A 23856-nucleotide genomic window follows, 5' to 3' on the forward strand; every position below is an offset into this window, starting at 1 on the left:
TGGTACACAATTTTATGATTATCATTATTTCAATAATTTTCTCAATAGAGTAAAAATAATATACAACTGAATATACAAAAAAGTTAAGGATAGAATAGAATAAAATAATAATACAAGATATTTTACAAATGTTTCACAACAATTGAAGGCCTTACAGATAACAAGCTACTAAATTATAAAACTCTCGAAATACTTCATACATGTTTCAATTATAATAATAGTAACAGTATTAACAATCATGACGATAATATTAATTTCTTAAAGCCAACTGTTTATACTTTTATGTCGAACAGTGTTCATGTACACTGTTTCAACACACTAATCCCTCAATCTACTTCTGCTGTACGTTAGGGTTTCGTAAAAAAACAATATTTTCAGCAGTTTCATATTTTCTGAAGAGATTTTCATTAGTTTCCTTGTAACTATCATCACTTTTAAGAATTTTGTTTATCTGCAAGGTGTCCAATTATCCACAAACAAGAGCCTGTGTGAGTTACAATTGAGTGAAACAATAATTTTCATCTATATTCATGGCTTATTTATTTTATTTACTTCATGTATTTTCTTCTCTTTCTAAAAGTTGTTATTTGACAATTTTATGTTAAATATAACAATTCGTTATCGAATATTACACTATATAATTTCACGAAGGGTATTTATTATTTGAGACACTATATAATGACAGTTGTTTCGAAAATTGCGAACGAATGCGATGAATAAACATTCAATGAAATGTTATCCAGAAAGTACTTGGTATTTTCGTGTTTTCGAGCAAATGGAAAAAAATATTCACGTACCATTTCTGGCAATAGTAAAATCTAAAAATTGGAAAGAGTGACAAGTCTATATACATTATTTCAATTTTTTCGGTCTCTTTGTTCTTGGTTCATTCCAATTGAAACAGAAAAAATATTACATACAATTTTTAAGTGATGTGCACACCAAAAAATCAACTGGCATACCACTATAATTTCATATTATTTATATGGTCACGATATTATTATCATATAGGATTTTTTGATTTTGTGTTGGTTTTTCTCGGTATACAGTACGAATAGAAAAATTTTAAGTTATAGATTAAATTGGTGCAGTTCATTTGGGACGGGCAAATAATTATGAGTCGATTGGTACCCCTAGTCCATTGTCTCTATTATCATCATTATTCGGTTATAATCTGACTTCTAAACCGCCGTTTAAAAATCAAAACTATAACGACAATAATAATCATCTCCTAGAAAAGTGTGAACGTTAAAAAATCTAAGAACTTTATCCAGTTTTTGATTAGGTATTTTTATTTATTCATTTTCATTTTATTTTTATATTTATATGATCCTGTTATTCAATTAGGTTTTAACTTGTCACAGTATAAGGCGTTTTCGATGTCTGATTTAGTATTATTTTCAATCAATTATGGCTCTTCATTTTTATTTTTTCTACTTTTTTCTTTTTCAAGTAAAAATTCACTTTCTAAATGCCTGTATATGACGGATCAGTATCTATACAATCATCGATATCTACTTTTTAAGGAAAGGAATCATACAAGACTCATACCGTTTAGATTCATAATAGCTTTGTAGAAAATAAACAAAAACAAATAAAATAAAATTACAAATAAAAATAAATAAAATAAAACTTGAGTCCTTTTCAAAGTGAATTAAATGTTCACTCTGAAAACCCTACAGATCCTTCAATATCTTTTTTGTCTTTCAAGTATTTATCGAATAATGAAATTTCTATAACGCACACGAACAAATGAATAATTGATAGATGATATTTAAAAAAATGTATATACAAACGCACACGGGTATATTGTCAATTTGTCAAATTACATATGCATTCTTTTAAACATCCGGTGGCGACGAGCGCGTATGTTTGCATGTATATAGAATATATGTATACATTATACATGAGTATTATTTCCATTTTATACATTCATATTATGTATATATAAATATTTATGTATATTGGTAAATAAGAACATACACATGCATACATAAACGTATGTAATGCAGATAATTAATTAATATACATAGGGTAATAGGGAGCGAATATTCTGTCATTTGGCTACTCAACAAGCCATACTTACAAACCTGTACTAAAATAGTACAGTACTTAATTAATTACAGTATATTATAAATTCTTCAATTAATTAATTACCAATTATTATGTATCTAATGTCTATTTTTACATTTGTTCAAATAAATAAACAGCTATCACATTTATACACGCTTTGTATCCCTCCGATCATTTAATGCTTATTTATTATATAATACCTTCGACTAACAAATAATTATCAGTAATCTGATCGGACTAGGTCCGTTATCGATATGATTATTTAGATTTTTAATTTTTTCAGACGACAAAGCTTTTTATTTTTATTTTTGATAACAAAGCTTTAATCGGGGCCATCTTGGAGTGGCGCTAAGACGTTAATAGGTACATAATATTTATTCGAAGTTTACACGTCCCACTTAGAGGTTCATTTGTAAGCCTATTCTAGGCAAAGATAAATTTAATATTAAAGCTTTCAAGACGCTTGTCTTCCAGGCTATTAGAAAAAAAAAGACTAATAATTTAGTCGGGATTTTGAAGTATGTTTCATAACTTCCTTGCTCACCTTCCTTCTACCTGTTTTCATTCAACACGTTGAAAATTGTGCAGAGTAACTTCAACGAAAGCTTTCTTTTCTTGTATTAATATAAATAATTGCGAGGATGAGCCTGAATTCTGGAAGTTCGTTTCAATTGCCAACGAAACAGAATAAAGCAAATCAACGTCGAATAAACTGTAGCAAACTCATATTTCAACAGCTAATTCTAATCGGTCGCTAACCTGTATTCGTCTGCGTATCATCACATCCTCCGGAAGCTTTGATACATCTCATTTATTTGAGAAATGGAAAAATTAAATCTTTCTTCGTAGTAATTACGTTGCAGAAGCTACTCACCGACTATGCAGAGTTTACCGCATTACTTTGAAAGCTAACTCTATAACCAAATGAGAATAACCTTGCAACTATGAAGAATCTATCTGCTCCGAAAGTCATTTTCCTTAGTAAATTCATATTTCTTGATTTGAAACTGATTTAAACTTTCTTCCTGTACACTAGAAACAAAATGTTTTTGATCGTTAAAAATCATTTAAAAATCATCAGAGTATTTGATCCTCGAATTAATAATTTTCATGAATTCAATATCAACAGTACACACGCGCGAAACATGAATACAACGAAAATGATTTTATGGAAACGTTCAGAGGTTATCTTTGTTCGTTAACTTCAATTCATGTGAAAACCTCAATCTCTGCGTAAGCTCAAAGCTAAAAACTAATATTTACAATCTGATTTCAGAGTTAGCTATCCAGGCCAAAGGTACAACAGGATATCACTGGTCACGGTGGTTCCTGTAACGTAGAGTAGTTTTCACGGGGAGAACAACTTCACACTTATTTTTCCATGTCCAGTACTCGATGTCGGTACTTTTCCATCGGACGACCCGGGACGATCTCCAAAGCTGCGCAGAACTCCGAACGTCCTGAACATTATACAGTCTTGTGCAACACTGAGCCAAAAGTCAACTCAGTTTTTTCTATCAAATACGCTTAACTCTTAGAGTGGACGTTTGTTTTCTGCGCCTTTTTCTTCCGAGCAGCTAACATATCGTAGAAAGGATTGTGTGATATACTTTGCCTGGAATGGAAAAAAAATAGAATAAATGAATAAATAATTATTCGGGAGAATTATTTTCAATCATCAACGAATATAACTGACTGAAATATCGAAGTTTCGACCAAAAATGCAATCATTATCACAAACTACGGAATAAGGTTTTACGTACCGGACGCATTTTATCCATTCATCTTTCTCCTCATCCGTCGCGGCAGACATCCTGTATACCGTGTGTTTCCCTGGGGAAAAAGGAGATATTCAATTACTCATCACATGGAAATATAGCACTCTATAAATTTTATAACATTTATTAACTGATTTCTGTCATTTATTTCGAGTTTTTCGTGAAACTCAACTCAATGAATATATTTATTTAGGTGAGAATACGATAAAAAATTATTAATTCTCATTCTTCTTACCTTCTACGACTTTTCCTTCGCTGTCCGTTTTACAAGCTTTGATAAATTCTGACCCAGCTGCATACAATTCGAAGCAATGAGGCTTGTGCCGATCTTGTACTTCCCTAACTTGAATATTTTCAAGCGGTATAATTCCTCGTGGTTCTTTGTCCGTTGTATATTCAAAATAGTACAAGCAATTGTCGTTTAAAATGAACCAACGTCGCTTCCAACTTTTGTACCTTCCACCTGTAACAATATTTCAATTCATAGGATTTAAGAATAAACGTTAAACAGATAGAATTAATTTACCTGCTGGCTCCGACAGGGCAGCAGAGGGACAAAGCAATTTTTTGTGAGTTAGAAAAAATTACATGGTATATGAGAAAGTTTTTCAATTTTATAACCATTATCACACAAAACAGATAACTAACATTTAAAAATTTCATTTCATCTATTTTATGCGCAAACGTTTGGAAATTCAGGCAGCCATCTTTCATTTTTGTTTATTAAGTTATCATTTTTTTTTTTTTTTTTGGATCATAGAAAATCATCATGCAAGTCACAATTAAAGAAAAATCCAAAAATCCTTTTTTGTAATAATTGTTCATCATTCGGTTGAAAAAAAAACGAATAGATTTGCAAATAAAAAGGGAGCAAATGTACTAGCTTACTATACAACACATTTGGTCGTCTAGATAGCAAGGATTTCTTTGAATTTACCTTGTTTCCAAAGCCATCCTTCTTTATCCGGGTTGAAGAACGTGTGCATGAGGTCGTTTCCATCGTCCTCAGGAATTTTAAAAGGTTCGGTTTTTATGCTCTCGTACAAACTCTGTAACGGTAAAATACTTGGATGAATTCACACGAAATAAAACAAAATAATGAGAGAAAAAAAATATCTAGAATCAGAAAATAAAAATGCTAAGCGAGTTATTTGACTACAACGAATATATTCCAGTCATCGATTATAACAAGAAGGCTGTCAGTTACGTCATCCAGAAATTATAATTACTTCGAGAAGAAAAAACGTAAAAAAAAAACGTGCCGATCGATTTGAGTTCGCCAAAGTTCTGTACCGTTTAAAAATCTTAATCGTCAACGTTTTACAGAATAAGAAAAATAAAATAAGAATAACAAATAAATCAAAAAAATTCGCACACGATATTTTAGTTCACAGAATTTTCTTGGCATAGTTTCAATCACGAGCGCTAATCGTGAACAACATGACATTGAACGCATCCGCCCTAGAATTCGATTGATTTTTTTTTATACCTCCATGTATATATTTTTCATTCAATAAAGTATAACTATATGATATCTCAAGCTAAACAGCTTAAAAAAATTGGCGAACAATCCGGCCTGCGCGGCGGTAAAAAATAAATAAATAAATGAATGAATAGAAATTTCTACAGTAAGTCGGAAATTGAGAAAGACGAGTAGAAGAAGAGGGAGAAAAAAATATCCATCGATCCAACGTACAGAGCGATTATTTCAAGTAAAATAAACGATAAGTCGCGCAACTGTATCATTTCGTATTACTATATGACGTGTGACGCAAGTCGACATGTATCACATGTGTATGCATCAGAAAGGTTAGTCAGAAGTGGTTGTTTCTTACAATAATGATCCTCTAGATATAGTGAGTCTCCTATAAGGTATTTCATACTAGAAATCCAGTGATTAATGTGCCTTTTGTAATTCACAGTAATAGAAAGAAAACGAAATAATAGAAAATAAAATGGAGTCAAAATTATGCAAACGCGTGGTAAGTATAATTTTGGATCACATCGCATATGTTTTCAGAAATTGCGCATATTTTCGAGGAAAAAAATAGTAAAAAAGAAATATAGGAAAAAAGGAAATTGAACCTTGAAATAAATAAATAAATAAATAAATAAATAAATAAACAAATAAATACTAACCACCAAAAGTTCCCTGGGAAGATCACCGCCGTTATTAATTCCTCTGTTCATGGAAATGAATTGTTCCGTACTAGGCTTATCCTTGACACTAGGATTGTGCAGAGAGGTATTCAGCATAATGATAGCAAAACTGAGTACATAACACGTGTCGGTATTTGTAAAAATATTTGGATTAAGTTGACAGTATCTTTGAGCGAAGCATTCCATCATTCGATCAATTTTTTGCGCTTCGCCGGGCAGTCTAAACGACCATAAAAATTGTCTCAATGCTTGCACCAATATCAGATCCGTAAAATCATGAAGTTCGACGAAAGCTTTTAGCACTCTTTCGTTGAAATCATGTCGCTCTCCGAGGTAATCGCCTATCGCAGTTTTGTTCAATCCTTCGCCTTTGTGCAAAAATTGAGCAACATCTTCCGGTGTCGATGCCAATAGATTGTGTTCTATAAGATATTCTATCCCTTTTTTTGGATCCATATTGAATTTTTTTCTACCGATGGTCGTTTGCTTAGTTTTATTCGATGGTTTCGTCTCGTCCGACGCCAGACCACCGCCCTCCATTGCTTCCATTTCAGCGACAACTTCACCCAACTCATCTTTAAGTTGCTGAAACAAACGGAAAATGAAAAGATATTATTAAAATTTTATCCTTTCAATTTCATGGTTCTTCGTCGGTGTAAGTTTCAACGATTGTCGAAGATCGTTTTTTTTCGTTCTGGCTAATCAAAAGCAAATACGGAAACTGTAATCTGGGTCGAAGTGATAATGAGAGGTGAGACAAATTTAGAAGAAAATCTATTTAAACTATGAAACTATTCGACGTATCTGATAAATAATAATTAAAGCTTAGAAATTCCTCAGCTGTATATGTCATGTAATTTATGTGCACGACAGAATGTAGTTAGTTCGGTTATGAGTCACTCAGGTTGTACGTACACACGTATGTAACGTTTTAAAGGTCGTTTGTAAATTTTCTTACATGCCTATATAATATCATAATACTAAGAATCGCTTATAGTATACGGGTGCATTGATATTCAGTTTCATAAACAACAATGCACAATCCGTAAATTATTATTACATATTTACTATTCATATTCATTTAAATTACATAGATTAGTTGATAAGTAGGTGCGTACGCACAATATTCGTAATTATAGGGCTGATGGTACGTGACATTAAACGGCTAAATGATGCCTCAAGGTTCAAAAATTCTCTTGGGATCGGTCCGAGCCGTATGTGAAAAAAAATGTGGACCGTAATTTTCGGTCGGTTCAGGTGGCGTATCGTTATCATTGTTTAGGAGTCGTAATGTAATAGAGTCAATAATATTCGAAGTTTTCATCGGAATGATTCATCGTTAAAAAAATTTTATCGTAGACCGGCGTAAACTGATCGTTAAAGGCCACGAGTATAACATCGTTTTGTTATTCGTTGACCGAATCCGGTCGAACTGATAAAACGAATTTAAAATTTTTTCCCTCTATTGGTTATGATCCTACGCGATACACGTATGAATATGACCGACGTAAATGTCTCGAACAGTTTCCTATTGTTTTATCTACGCCCCCATAAAACAGTCTTTCTATCCTTCGAGAAAAATGTACATACATTTCTTTTCTTCAAACAAAATAATAGAAAACACTCGTATCCGTCAAGTTGACAACTCCTTCCTGAAGTGTTTCCTACAAAAAGATTTTCTTTCCCTCTTCATTTCTAGGACCAGAGAATAAAAGAAAACGAACAAAATTCTGTACAGGGCACACAGTGTTTAGAAGAAAATAAAAATCCAACCCTCTCGTCCCGTGTATGGTATAATTCTTGTGAATTCATTTCATACTGGAATATATATTTCATAACTAACTTTAGGGTGTAAAACTTGGGAAGTGGGAAAGTTTATTTATTTATTACCGGATGCTACATGTCCGCAGACCTTATAGTGGTAACGAGTTGAGTTGACACGGCATTCCTTTCTTCGGTCTTTTGACAACATTCGTAATGTACAATACATATGTACTGACGTTCGTAGCACGCATAGGTATATACCTGAATATCTTCGTCAGACGCTACGAGAATATTAAGTTCAAACAGTATTTACATATAGAGAGGAAGATGACGATTAAAAATTAGAAATACGTATCTCGGAGACTCTTTTTTTGTTAATCATCGAGTCTTCGAATTTTTCGCGATCGAATGTAACGCTAAATTTTCAAAATTATTTTTCTATTTCACGTTATGCAACTGGAAAAAAGCTGAGTAACTTTTTCTTTTTCCTCTTTCTTCGATCATTGCACGTGATGTATGCCGCTGCACGTTAAAATTAAGTTATCGGAAACCTTAGTAAATCGAAACGAACAAATACATATGTATATGTATATCTGTACTCGTATAGTCACGTGCTACTCGAGTTGAAAAACAATAATAATGATAATAATAATTACAGAGCAACAACGATGACGAAGATGATAATTGTACTTTCACCCAATCTCATTGTAGCGATTACCACGGACGCGATAAATATCCCCTTTTCGATTCGTGAGAAACACAGTCTACGTAGGCACGATTTCGATTCAACTATTTTACATGAGATTATACTTCCCTCCCTCGGCTCGTGGCCGTCTAGAACGGTATAATTAAAAGGTGTATACGTAAGGTTGTAGCATAGACTGCAGACATTCCCAAGGGTGCGGCTGCCCGTATTTCCTGCTATTCGTTTCGTCCCGCCTTTGCCTTCGTTGCCGTTGCCGTTGCCGTTGCTATATGAAATTTTAGGTGTACACGTATACGTGCGTACGTCGCGCATGTTTTTAACCTTTTTGTTCTGTTAAAACTTATTATTTTTTATCGCGCGATAAAAGGGAGTGCAAAAGAGTTGCGAATGCAGCTTTACCCTTTCCCTCCGAGCGTATACGATTCGTCACATCCGTATCCTCATTTTTACAAACTGATCCTATACGCGGAGACACAGGAGCCTCGGAAATTCTCTACAATTACGATACAATTTATATGCCGAACCGAACGAACGGACGTTGAAGTACACAGAGATACTGTAAGTACTCGATATCCAATCTATGGGGTGTTCCATGATTCGTAAAAATCGAATCCCATTCGCCAACGACAAAAAAAATAAATAAATAAAAATAATGCATCGATACACGAGGTGGGTGAAATTCTTTTTTTCTCGCAAGGACGACGAGTTATATTATATATCACATGCCCCGTGCGAAATTGATAATTGTTTCAGTTTTATTTCTTTTTTTCTTTGACCACCAAATCATCACCGCATGTGTGAATATGATAATTACGATGGTAAAAATACGAAGAGAGATCTGAATTTTTTTGTGGCCTCGCGGATATGCATGTATAAATATATGTATAGATAGTCACCCGGTAGATGATAATAATGACATACAGGCGAGGGTGAATGTACTACGAGTTGTACGTACAAACACACACGCGAGTCCCGCGCTCGTACATACTGCAATTATTTATCCATATAAATATACTATACGTATAATGTCCATGTGTACGATGTTGATTCTGGTCGCAACGGACGCCCCTTACGCGGTAGGCATTAGGGACGAATAAGGGAAGAAAAGGAAGAAAAAGTAAAAGAGAAATAAGGGAAGGGCTGGCTGGCTGGCTGGCTGCCACACAAGGGTGATTTTCTCTCCCGTTCGTTTTGTGCCCACAGTGTCTACACAAAGGCGCGGCTGCAATTCGTATAACTATATAGGCACGCGGAGATCGATGGTACGATAAAACATAGACGGAGGGTGTTTGTAAGGAGATTAAAAAATTAAAGATTAAAGAAAATCAGGCGACACGCGCTAAAACACGTGCGCGAGAACGACGAAATACGTAAATATCCTCTCTGGGTCTGTAGACGTCGCGTGAAACTTTTTCACATCAGAAATTAGGCAGACAACAACTCGTACGTATCGAAGATGCACAAATCTCCAGCGATAGTCTCGAGTGGTGAAAAGTTTGGAATTCGAAGCGAGGAGATCGATATGCAGAATCGCGCGGTCCGGTTTCCTCGCTCACAAGTCGAGCCATGCGGGGACCACGAATAAGTAGGAAGAGTCGGAAATGGTCCCTGGTATATATAACAAGACGGGATAGGATAGGGTGGCATCGGATCAAAAGAAAAATGACGGACTTCTCACGACCTATAATCCCGAGATTAATTAGAGCCAATTATTCAATGGGATGTACATACAGTATAAAGAGATATATGAAACACGTATATACGCACATGTAGCATAAATCTCATTCGAGTCACGCAATACTTGGATCTCGGTAAAGTACATAATTTTTCATATCCGATCGAATGACACAGATAAAATTCATACATATACGTACGATATCACTCTACCGTACGTACTTACACGTGTGTCTAAAAATTGATATCGCAATACGTGCAGTGTTTCCTGGCATCGAGCTATCCCCGTTGCGTATTATTGTCAACATATTTGCACACGTAGAAAAACGATGCATATACCGTACACGTAAGTATACATATATATATACGCGAACGCGTCGCAAGCTGCATCAACTGGTGCAGTGGTATACGGAGTTGTACGTACAGATAAATCGATGATTAAGTTGGCCTGCATAAAAGCAGCATCAGCGGCAGCAGAAGCGCGGTAACAGTAAAATTGTGAAACTGCAGCATCAGTTTTAACTTTATGTAGTACACGTACATACGTTTTTATTCAAAAGACGATCTACTTCACGCGCTCGTATACATATGTATATACATTGGACGAAAAGAAAAAGAAATGAAAAAAAAAACAAAAAAAATCTCTGCAGCAAAAAGATCCGCATTTCCTTTGCAAAAAATATAGCAAATATAAATAAACGAGTAGATAAAATAGAACGTAACAAAATAAAAACAAAAAAAATAAAAAATAATCGCTCGTGCACGTGTCACGAACGACTGCAACGACCATATATTAATGCATGTGCCGCGGTGAGAAGTGATGCACACGTTTGATAATCGTGCAGTTTGTCGATGAAAAATAAAAGAAGAAATATTTCATACAAATGCACGGAATATATAGGAAATGAAAATATCACGTGTGACGTGCAAATCATACACCGTGGCCTGTGACATTAAATATATATACGGATAGAAATCAGTCGTCGTACACACGTCGGTTGCATACACATACGTGTACGTAAAGCGATTACCCACCACATACCTGAACGTGCATAATATTGCACATTGGATAAAGGTGTACGGAAATTCACTTCGTAACGTACAGTAAATCGTATCGATTAAATATATATCATGGATGTGAAAAAAATGTTCTCCGCTGCATATGAAAAGGGAATAGAACGAAAGAAAGAGAGAGAGAGAGAGAGAGAGAGAGAGAGAGAGAGAGAGAGAGAAAAGAAACTGAAAATAATATTATTGGCTTTGGCAACAGCAAATGCAGCATTGAAATATCATTAAATAAGCTGCGGAACAAAAGCATCAGCTGCAGCATGTAGATACAGACGGATACGTAAACTTGTGCGATATGTACGGCGCGGTGGTCGTTGCCGTTGCAGGCGGGATAATTAGCGAAGTTGAATTCTATTTGCATATTGATATAGTTGTACACTGTATATACACATATACATACGAAACGGATACAGATATATACACGCATAAAAATGCGAGTAGGTATAATATAAGTAGTAACGCGGGGGGAAGTAGTATACGTATATGTAAATGTAAATATGTAGGAGCTTTGTTGCCATGCGCTTATACATTATATAAGGAGATTATCGCGCATCGTTAGTCCAAAAGCTCCCCTCGTATATATATGTATGTATACAACCGTGCAACAGCGATTTCGATATATATACGTGTCATACACACACATTCGCGTATATGCGTATATAATTGTAAGTACATCCGGGCATTTGAGAGAAAAATTAAAAAAAAAAATACGAAAAAAGATAAGGTACTACGGAACCGCCATTGATAATTTTACAAGTATTCTTACTGCAGGTTTTTCTTCTCTCTTTTTCCGTTCCTTTATTCATAAACCCCGTTAATGTATCAACTCATGTCATCGTCTTCGCTGTCTGGTTTATGGTTAAAAATAGACGACTAACTGCACGATATTTTCGATCACACGTTTAGTAACTACTCCGGTACAAGCTGTAACGCTATAGTATACACAACCGACGTTGATGAAAAGCGACGAGCCGTGTCGGTTAACACCGAAGAAAAAAAATAATTTTTAAATAAAAACGAAAAAAAAAAAAACCGTACGCAAGTAAAAGAATAAGTTACATTAGCCGATGATGGGCTGTTTAACACGAGTTATAACGTTATCGGACGTCCGAAAATCTGAGGGGGAATAAATCTGGAATCGTAGTGAAATTTTTCGAACTAATACCTACTTCGAGCGCACGTGTAGAGCGGTTCGCGGTAATTTCGCAGCGGTTTTTTAAGATGTTGAGTAGATATTTTAGGAACAGTTTCATGGCGCGAATACTTAGGTACACTATCAGAGTCCGGTAAAGAGAAATAGAGGAATAGAGAAAAAGGGGATAAGAAGGGGGCGATAGTCGAGAGTCCGCGAGGTGCGAAATGGTGCAAAAATAGAGCTAAACTAGGTTCGCGACCTCGATGTATAACGTACTGTGTACACACATCCGCAGATGTGTACGGGTACCTCGTTTACGAGACGACGTCGCATTTTATGCATCTTTCGACCGAATAGAAAAAATTGCTCTAGGCATAGCGAGTTCTCTTTCATTTGCTGCGTTCGTAGCGTTGAGGAAGCGCGGCGTGAGAGTTCGTCGGTTCTTCTGGCAAGTTTTTTTCATCTTCGTAAGTATCGGCATAAGCGAGAGAAACAGAGAGAGAGCTTTCCATCGGGTGGCCGTGTAGCCTTGTTCCATAAAATGTGTAGATATGTATAATGCGCTGGTCGGTTAATAGCGGGAAGTCTCAAAAGGTTTTTCCACTACCCTGCGAAACGTGCCACCGCATCAGCGTCCGACTAATGACTAACCGTTGCCGTCAGAATTTTGCATTTTCAATTTTCGAAATGCTCTTCGCGCTGTTTCTTCTACGAGGATTCGAAAATCGCGTCCCTTCCCTTGACGCCGTTCACATTTTCATCGTACACGCGGTGAGTGAGAGAAAAAAAACAAGTAAATAATCAAAACCGAAAAAAGCTTCATAAAAAATAAACCCTCGCAAATTACAGCGTTATATCGAAAGCAGCTGCGTCTCATTTACGTTTCGCCACACATGCATACACCCCGTGCATTGTACCTACAGGTAATTACCCCACTTTTGCATATACCGTAAGAATCTCAGGAAAGTGAACAACATAGGGAACGCATGAGCGCGAGAGAGAGCTTATGGAAGTTCCGTGAGTGCGAGACAGACAGACTGCCTGCCCCTCCGTTGCCTTCGAGTCCCCACTCCGCCAAATTGTAAACAGACTATCGCTAGAGCTGTGATAGCCTGTTTAAAGAAAATCAATAAAAAAAAGTCTGTGATATCAAGAATAATAAGTATTAATAATTGTAATTAGAATCATTAAAGATTTAAATACATTTACATTAACAAAAAAAAAATTATATTTTCATGAGAAAACCTTCATTTTGAATTGGGAACTTTTTTGAAAATTTTTTAATATTCAAAGGAACAAAGTCAATCATATTGATGCTAATGGTTTTTGTTTTATCAATTGTGAGAGAAAAACACTCTCAACCCGAACGCGCTTACTTAGATCACAGCTCTAGCGATGGTCTGTTTACAATTTGGCGGAGTGGGGACTCGAAGGCAACGGAGGGGCAGGCAGTCTGTCTGTCTCGCACTCACGGAACTTCCATAAGCTCTCTCTCGCGCTCATGCGTTCCCTATGTTGTTCACTTTCCTGAGATTCTTACGGTATAGGTATATACATACACATCACAGCTGATGGCTAATTATATATCCAGCATCGTTAATATATTCAACGTACCCAACTCGTATGATTTTATACTGTCGAAATTAATTTACGGAAAACAAATAAAAAAACAAAAAACAAAAAAAATAAGATTCTCCCGTCTTACGCAGCGCGCACAGAGATGAATACGAGCAACAGTTTTCCATTACAAGCGCGACTTCCAGCGCGAGTTTTATACACCATTGCAAACTATGAAACAAATTGAAATAGGTTTCTACTCATTAGTAGCGCGTCAACGTCCGCGAAAGAACAGTCCACGATGTACTATGGTATACACATCGCATCGCACCGCATCGCATCGCATCGCATAGTATACATATATATTCCGAACCTCGCGCATTTTATACTCTTGGATGAAGAAAGAGAAAGAAAAAAAACGTAAAAAAAAACTTCAGCACGTTCCGGATTCGAGGACAAATCGACGTCAAAAAGGAATCCCGTCCACGTTGGCTAAGGCAGCTTGTTTTTTTTCATCTTCACTTTATTTTTACTTTTCCTATCTCTCTTTTCTTTCTTCCCTATTTTCTCCTATTCAAGTGTTCAGAGGCTCGGCTATCTGGATATTTCGCCTAATGTGCAACTGCCGGTGTGTTTTACTCCGGTACAACACGAGTAGCGTTCGTCCGTCACCCCTACTCATTTTCTCGATATGAAACAGAAGGCCCGGAAAATAAGGATTTTGGGGAGGAAAAAGAGACACCGAGTTCACGATCGATCGACGCACCGCATTTTTCCTCCCCGTTGGTAATTTCTCGTGACGTCCATAGAATTATACTTGGGGGCAAAAGTTCTTAGAATAAATGAGAAAAAAACGTCACCGATAGAAAGTATCCGTGTAGGATAAGTGTTAGATACCATGATCGCCGTGCACTGATAATATTTCACGCGTCATTCGTGGTTTGATTTTAATTTAAATATCCTGTTACGAGGAGATAATCGTTAGCACGTCGATTGAAAAAGGAAGAAACTAAATGAAGGAAGCAAAAAAAAATATTTATAATCGGAATATGTTTATCACGCTATATGTGGCGAGTCATCGGGGAGAAATCGATTTTCTAAATTTCACTAGATTCGTGGATGTATGGGAATCGAGGATTCGTCGGAATTTATACGTGACGATCGTTTATCGACCTCAAATAATAATGAGAACGTGATTATGCCGTATTTAGATGTTGAAACGGTTTCGAAGATTTTTATAATTCCAAGTTTCCCCCCCCCCCCCCCCCCCCCCCCCAAAAAAATCGACAGAAATGATGGCGAAAAATTTCAGTGTAAAAAAAGAAAACAGTGTGGACGGAAAATCGCGAGCCTATTGAGTTTTTTTTTTTTTTCTTTTAAATAATCCAAAGAAATGGTCGATCGACCCACCGCGTATTGGTCTATGAATATATTTTTCAAGACTTGACCGCGAAGGTGACCTTCCAAGGCCGTCGAAAGAATTGTGTAATTCACTGTATAATAGTAAAGTGTTCAAAGTTCAAAGATCAATTACGGGCGAAGATGCCCAGGTAGAAAGTTATCTTGGCAGAATAAGTTTCAGCCTAGCCGCTAGCCTCATTTAATATTGGCTTGCGAGGTTCGTACTGCGACATTGGCTTTAGGTTGCTGCTAGGTACAATTGCAGTTCAGGATTTCGAGATATGTTGCTTGGTTATTACCTTTGCATTGTACCTAGCCGCGACCTAAGTATACGTGATAGCTTTACTTTTGCGAAAAGTGGGGTTAGGCTTACAGTGACATATATGTATATGTTTAAAATGTTCAGTACACACGTGGTTCATCGATAAAAGTAGTATACGTACGCATCTCACGTATTTATCTTTTTCAATTTTATTTTATATGATTCGATTTATAAAGGTATATGGATGATACTAAGCAATAACGTCTTAGCCAACATTTTGAAAAAAATCGAATTATTATATGATGAACGTATCCAGTGAATGTTAAAATGATAAAATAACGTTAAAGACTCAAATTTGTATTTTTGTTGGTTAGGACGGTATTGGTTAATACCGTCATACACGTATAGATCTTCTATATGAACCATACAATTATATCGCAATTATATTAAATTTTCCATTGTTATATACGGTGTGTATCTATGCTATGCTAATTTGCGCGAAGCGAATGCGCAAGCGATGGGTATGTTACGCACGTTTTCTGTGTTTGTTTACTTCATATTCATATTTATATTGTGGATATTCTTCGTTGAACGTGATTAACGACCAAATTTAAACTGGTAAGTAAAAATAATATTCACTCTGTTATAATTACTAGTGGAGAAAAGTTTGATAGTTCATTATTCTTGACTTGTAATTCGTAACAATAATTTAGAGGTTAAGTTCAATGATTTCCGACCGGTCTGATTCATTTTTCCATGTGGTTCTTTCTTAAATGTTTTTGTAATTATTGTAATATTTTCATTTTTACAAAGTAACTGTAATTGATACAACTTCTGCGTTATGTCTTTTCTTTAGATATTTCGCTTTTGAAAGTGTCTATAAACTTTAAACAATTTTACTTTGACCTGCAGAAACTTTAACATCCCGGATAAATGCAGTCGAATCGAAAGTCTATGCCGCACTAGGAACAGTCTTTACCAATTCAAAAGATTGGGAAGGTTACAGAATAAATCGGACCAGAAAAGAGAAGATTGACGAAAAAAGTGATATAAGCGAATAAGACATTTTCTTCACAGTTTAAAAGTTTATTGCAGTTATATAATACCCATAATTTATTACTTGTTACTCCACCATAATATTCTTCAGTATATTTTGATAATAAACGTTAATAACATAAATGATAACTGTATAGTGGATTGTTAATACTGCAATTTATTTCACGTTTACCTCTAAAAATCCCGAAGCCTGCTACAACCTGAATTGATCATATTGGTACTAGCTAAATTACGAAGGTTGGCCCAAGATAAGTAATTCAACCTGCTGCTAGCTAAAATGAGCGTTACAAACCGAGCTTGCAGCAGTATAGTTAAGCTATGCCGCACCAAGATAAGAACTAGCATAACTAGATCGCGGTTAGCTTCTGCCAAGATTAAATTTCTACCTGGGTGAAGGAAATGAGAAGAACAGAACGAATGTGATAAAAAAAAAAAAAAACCGTTGCCATCAATTTACCGACGATAATAATTAGAGATGATCAATCGTCCGTAATTGCGTTAGAAGGCCTCACTCGGCAACCGGCGAAACCGAAACAAAAAAATCCGAAAAATTCAACGAATGCATGCCAGAAATCACGTAACATAAATGAAATCGAAAATCCTTCCGGATGTAGAAGTTACATAATAACAAGGAAAACGGCGATCGATTCCCATTATCGTTGCGTAGGTATAACGGTTCATAATAATTGATATTTTCCTCGATATTTTCCTTACCGAGGATCGAAAATTTCTAGATAATTATACCCAAGGTCCTACATCCTGTTCACGTATACATACATGTATACCGAACGGTGATACGATTTTTACTGCAGTCGCTGAGCGAATAATTGTTACGCGAATTCTATCGTGAACGGGATGCAGGTAGCGATCAATTCTAATTTTGCAATTGACACTCGCGAGCAAATTGAGGTCAACGAACTTTTCACTTATACACATTTATATACGAGCAATGCACATAAAGTGCATCGGAGACAATGAGGATACGTGCGCGTCGGTCTACAAAAAGAAAAATAAATCAAAAATGAAAAACTATACACGCTATTCGTGGACCGTGTACGAAATTGCATAACGGGTCGATAGGTGGGTACCGCATGTACTATTTTCACGTTTACTTAATCGCACTATAATAATTCGCCGCGTGTATAAACGATAGTTTAATTAAACGTTGCAATCAAACGATTGTAATTTCGTGGAATTGATTTTGATTATTGAAAAAATTATTAAACCACACAAAATTACGTTCTTCGCATGGTTTATCCGTTGCTGGATTTTAACGGCACGATAGCGATAATAATAACGTGTAAATATACATATATATACGTTCTGCAGAATATACATTAGGTATCGAAGTATACAATATACATGTATGCGCACGTATACTTCAGCATTACACAGGGTGATTACTTCCGAAGAAAACGGATGACGTGCGGTTTTCTTATCTCGAAAATAAATGTTACTCAGTCGTGATATACCTATTTATAATAATAAGATATAGGACGATAACGTACTAAGGATTTTTTCAAATTTTTTTCTTTCCTCTTCAAGCATCAAATAATCGGTTAATAATCCACTGCAGTAAGATTTAGGGTGAAATAATTAATGTTAATAATTAACTACATAAATAAATATATGAAAATGTATAGAATGGCCGAGACAAAGGAGAGTAATAAATCGAAGGCGTTTAAATTGACCTCCGGTAAATAATTTAAAATTATAATATAACACGACCTTACTGAACAACTATAAATTGCTGGGTGATGAAGAAGACCTTGTGCAAAAAAAAAAGAGAAAAAAATGATAAAATAAAATAATCAAGTAAATCAATAAATGAATGAAAGTAAAGTAAGGGAAAAAATAATCATGACCCGGAGTCCATTTTGTAATTTTCCCAAATTTATGAACTTATATATCCATGTATCAACACGTATGTATGATATCAAATTCCGAAATAATTAATTTTCAGAAGTAAAGATTAATTAGGTATACCTTGCAATATATTTATCAAAAATTAATTCGTTCCAGATGAAAAAAAAATTGATTAATAAAAATCTCCGTATGCAACGCGGCAATTGGAACATAGCCAAATATTAATATTCTGATACCTCATCGGATGGAACAATATTGTTTTTTTTTTTTTTTGCTTTCATTATATCGAGAGGAAACTCTCGTCATTCAGCCAATAGTTTATTGGACGTACATATAGCCAAGAACGTAAGAAAAAAAATCTTAATGGATAAAAAATAATAAATAGGACGTAAGAAAGATAAAAGAACGAAGGCAGAAAAAAACAAATTGAAAAAAAGTTTTGGCATCAGCCACATCGTAATTAGTGCCGCAGATCCAAAGGGTGAAAAGCGGGGACCTGGTCCGACGGCTAACAATAAAATATAACTTATTGTAAGTCGTCCAAAATATTTTCTCGCAGATCAAAAATTTCTGTACAATACATCATGCATTATTATAGTCATAGATTATATGTATATCTATCTATACCATAAACTAGGCGAATATAAGGCGAGTGTAAGAAAAGACTTCCATTTCATGCCTCACCTCAGCTTTTGAAACTACCCCGATTTGTCGCATTCTTTTTTTCTCCTTCGAATATGTCTTTCGCGATATTTGCATGACGGGTATACACATATGTATGTAGGTATGCAGCTAGCTGAGCAAAAGCTTGGCTGGCTCCATTTGCGAAATGAAGAGGAAAAGGAACGGACGAGGAAATGGTATAAATAATAAATGGATTAACAACGAGAATGAATGTAGAATTGGAAAAAAAAAGTTATATACCTACGTATTATATTGCATAGGTGTATAGGCGAATTATTACAACGTCTGCAAGTCGCGTGTAGAACGCACTATGAATATCATATAATCTATATTATACATGCGTGTATAATACGACGCGAGACGAAGCGAATTAAGTTTATTTCAAGTACTTAAATAATAATCAGTTTTGAATAGCGCGGGTATATGAGGTGGGGCCGTTAAACTTGAAATTATTGTTATAGGCGAAAGTTATTCGACCTTTGGCATTTACATATCCGTACAGAATGCATCGCTTACTGCACGTGCATACCTATATACATATGCAGTGATCGCAGAAGCGATGCAATTGAAAAGATGTGCATCGCGTATCGCAAATGCAAGCGACAAAATGGCGATCCCTCGCACACGCGACGATACTCGGCAGAGGGCGATTTATAATTTTTTCCCGATTTTTAGCGAGTTCTAAGAATCTTTTCTTCTCATACATTTTTGAGATGGGTGTATACTGCCGAATTTTATTCGTTCAATTATTTGAATATCTTTTTTATACGCTCCGCTGAACGTTATAATAAAAACGATAGATACATACGTATATATGTATACGATAATCGTAGAATATCGATAGGATATCCAGGTAAATATTATTTACGTATACCGATTCGTTCGAAAACGTTTCTTAGAAAATGATGTAAGGATATCTATACGATGTTTAATGATGCAGAAAATGCACAATATGTTGCGGACCATTTATCTCAACGTTTCCCGTACGCGGGTTGCAGATCGATATACCCGTATACCTATGTATATCGGTTGCTTGTATACGCATGAAATAAAAAAATTTCGCAGACTAAATAAACTCCCATTCATATTATACGCGTATCATAGGTATGTACGTACGAGAGGTCGTAACCGTCATATACGGTGCTAAACGTGTCCTAATTACGACCAACGATAATTAAGTGAACATTACATGTGCGCGATGAAAAAGAGAAAAAAAAAAAAAAAAAATCGATGAAAGTACTCCGCATTATCGTAATCATGTAGAGACGATGATTACTCATTACCGTTTGTTCGGGATAACAATTAGCGCGGCGGGCGCCTTATTAGACCCGTGACAACTTCCAATTAACTTAACTTTACTTTGGGATTAAAATTTTTTGAGGGGGTGGCGCGAGCATTACGAATCGTTTAAATTTGGCCTATATAAACACATGTACGTGAAAACGTGCTTGCCTCAGTCGAATTATATAGATATATGAAATGAATGTATGTACCGCGAGATTTTTAAATCGGAGATAAAATTTGGAAAAGCGGCGTAGGGGGGGGGAGAACGGTGGGGAGACGTCACACATGACGTCACACGAGCGAGCTTTAAACGTCGAGACGAAAGAATGAAAAATAAAATGTAAACGACGACGCGTAATACCTATAGATAGGTAATGAGCGGTTTTCTGTATACGTGTGTATCATACGGGCATATGTGCACACCTTCATATAACTAGTTATTTTGAAGTGGTAATGACGCGACGTTGACGGAGAAGCTTTAATGTACGATACACATACATATTACAGGTTTATTTTTACCCGTTCGACATCCGGTGAGGAGAAAAAAAAGAGAATCAAAATCGAAATCAAAATAAAAAATCAAGTATTCAAGGTGCGACTGTGATACGCTCGTTTGGCGACTGTGATAAATATTTGCTGATCGTCAGAAAAAGAAGAAATGATAAATGTCGAGGATGACTCGTGGGGTCTGATTCGAGAATTTGTCACTCAAGTCTTAACAAAATAATTTGTCGGAAGAAAATTCTACTCTACAAACATATTTCATAGGAATCGAATAAATTATACGCGAGGTCTCAGATGTTGGACGATATTTGAATCTCAGAAGATTTGGAGAGATCATCTTTCGTACGAGTAAAATTTGTGTTTTTTTTTTTTTTTTCTTTCCAATAGTAAAAACGATGACCAACCATTGTCAGTGTGGTGAGATCCCAAGCGCTTTTGGCCTGCTTCTGTTTTCCGTTTTGTCCTTTTTTATTTTTTTTCCCGGGTCTTCTCAAACTTGAAAACCAACCGGAGGCTATCGCGACAGCGCTAACGTCTCTACGTTGATCCTGATGAAGATCATTATGGTCCACTTCACCCCGGACTACATCGTCCAGGGCGTCCACCGACCTCCCCGTAAAAATCATTTGTGGCGCCAGTGTGTGCGAAATTTTATTCAATCGTCTCTCTTCACTGTCGCACGTAATTAATTAAAAGTTGATAAAATTAAAAACCGAAGAAAACAAAACTTCTTCTATCACCAACGTCTGGTATATCCCCACTGGCATGAATTTTCACTAATTACAAATAAATCTGGGAAAAAAATTTCATTGAAAAAATAAAAACCAGATGAACAAAAATTACTTCAAAATAACAATTGGCACGTGAAATTTTCTAGTTTACTTTTTGTTTTAAACAATTTAGAGTCACGTTGCTTCGCGCCAGCGCGATTTCAAACTTATTCCTTTATCTTATTCCTTTCGAGTGAACACTTGCGATTATACTCATTTGGGTCTTATCCCAATAGTTTATTTAATTTAATTATTCGCTAATAAATAACACACGAGCACATAAATAAAACAACCGTTGTTGAAAAACAAATTCTCCTTTTCTTATTATCAATGTTTTTTTTCGCAACGTTGGACCGCAGTGGTAATAATTATTGCACCAGATATTTTATCCGCGATAATTACCCGTTGATTCGTGTTATCGCAAATTTTACTACCACTGACCATAGGCGGTTTATCACGGTAAACAAATTCGTGATCGCATAAATAATGGACTTTATTTTTCCAGAGCATGGCAAATAACTCCGCGACGAAACGAGATCAACCGCTACTGTCAGTGGACAGCGTGCAACTGATCGTAGGTCGTTTAAACGTATTCTTGGGGGATTTTAACTCCGTACCAGAAATGAACGAAAGAAGCGCCTCTCTCGGAAAGACTTCCAAACGATATTTCCTCTCGCAAATATTTCTACGTAACCAGAATCGCAAATAGTTCTTGAGAAAAGTTGCTTCATAATTATTATGCCCAACATCGCGTTCTGCTTTATTTTTTTTTTCCTTTGAATTAAAATCTTTTTTATTTTTTTTTTAAATTTTCACATTACATCCCATTTTTAAACGAACTCGATTCAAATTTCCGAGTATAAAAGAATTTGATCAAATAACAGAAACACAACTGTTTTGAGTAAACTTGAAATTCGCGAATTCTTCAATGACGAATGATTTTTTTCTAATCTTTTTTATCCTCGATTGATGAATTTGTTTTTTCTATTCATATCGTTTCGAACAGATAGTAAATAGGTATGTAATTGAGTTGTTTATCTTTTCAATCGACGTACATAACAGACGATGAGGATTATTGTTTAATAATTATTAATCAATCGATAAACAAATAAACACATGGATGTAGATATATGTAAAATTTATCGATCACAGTTTTATTTTTTTACTTTTATCGGGGATGTACATATACATATACCTATACGTATGTATAGCACATAAGTATGATGTTATTTTATCGCAATCACATCAATATAAAGATACGTACAATATTACTAAACAAAATACGCTACGCTGTTTCAATTCTATTACATAATCGTGTACGCTATAACGTAGGTCCACAGGATTCCATCAGCCGATGGGAAAATTTTAGTTATATTCCGCGTGGCGATTAAATTATTCAGATAATTATAACGATATGCAGTTGCGCGGATGCACGGCGTGACTTTAATCTAAAAATATTTTCATAAATTCTGAAGACTTCATACTTCTTCTTGTCCATAAATTTATTTGTACGCATATTGTTTGTACTTTTGTTGCAGAAAAATTCACAAATCCCTTGAAAACGACGCAATTTTATTTGAGAAAAATTGATTTTTTACTCAGAAAAAAATTCAACAATTTGGAAATTCCTTCAATACGCATATTGTGACATTGACCGCCGCAAATTCCACAATTTTGAATTTTTTAAACGTATAAACTCTATATGTATCCGCATGTACGATATCGGGATCGTCGATGAATAAAAACGAAGAGAAAAAAAAAAAAATAGAAAGCAATAGTCGATAAGTTCTGAGAATCAGTGATCGATTCTCTCTGTGGTTTTTTTTTTTTTCTTTCAAAATCCCTGACGTTTAATCTTTAATTCATCTTAACTTTGACCGCGGCCATTTCAAAGTCCAAAATTTACAAAGCTGCACATTTGAATTCGACCCGCTCAATTAAAGGTCGTTTCCAACCAACCTATTATACGCGGAAATTTGTTGACCTTCGTGAAAAAATTCTTCGCGATATACCAAGTGTATCAAAGATCTATATCGATCGCAATTTTTTTTAAAAAAAAAAAAAAAAAAAAAACGCCAACGCTCGACCGCACATACATGCAATTACGAATAACG

General features: G+C 35.4%; 1 protein-coding gene across 4 annotated transcripts in view; it reads right to left on the reverse strand.

Annotated features, from left to right (window-relative positions):
* Window positions 1-753: 753 nt before the first annotated feature.
* LOC105691927 (cytohesin-1) overlaps window positions 754-23856 on the reverse strand; it is a 33132-nt gene continuing 10029 nt past the window's right edge. For 2 of the 4 annotated variants that reach the window (XM_020855736.2, XM_020855737.2), the window contains 5 exons: window positions 5991-6596; window positions 4789-4900; window positions 4087-4317; window positions 3837-3906; window positions 754-3688 (listed from right to left, as the gene is read on the reverse strand). In XM_020855736.2, the coding sequence (XP_020711395.1) occupies window positions 3601-3688; window positions 3837-3906; window positions 4087-4317; window positions 4789-4900; window positions 5991-6596 (1107 nt within the window). In that variant the 3' untranslated portion in view covers window positions 754-3600. Of the gene's footprint in view, window positions 3689-3836; window positions 3907-4086; window positions 4318-4788; window positions 4901-5990; window positions 6597-21376; window positions 22449-23856 lie in introns of those variants that run through there. The other 2 variants (XM_020855735.2, XM_012410753.3) reach the window with 2 other exon arrangements.

Source organism: Athalia rosae, chromosome 3, assembly GCF_917208135.1.
Source record: "Athalia rosae chromosome 3, iyAthRosa1.1, whole genome shotgun sequence".
NCBI lineage: Eukaryota > Metazoa > Arthropoda > Insecta > Hymenoptera > Athaliidae > Athalia > Athalia rosae.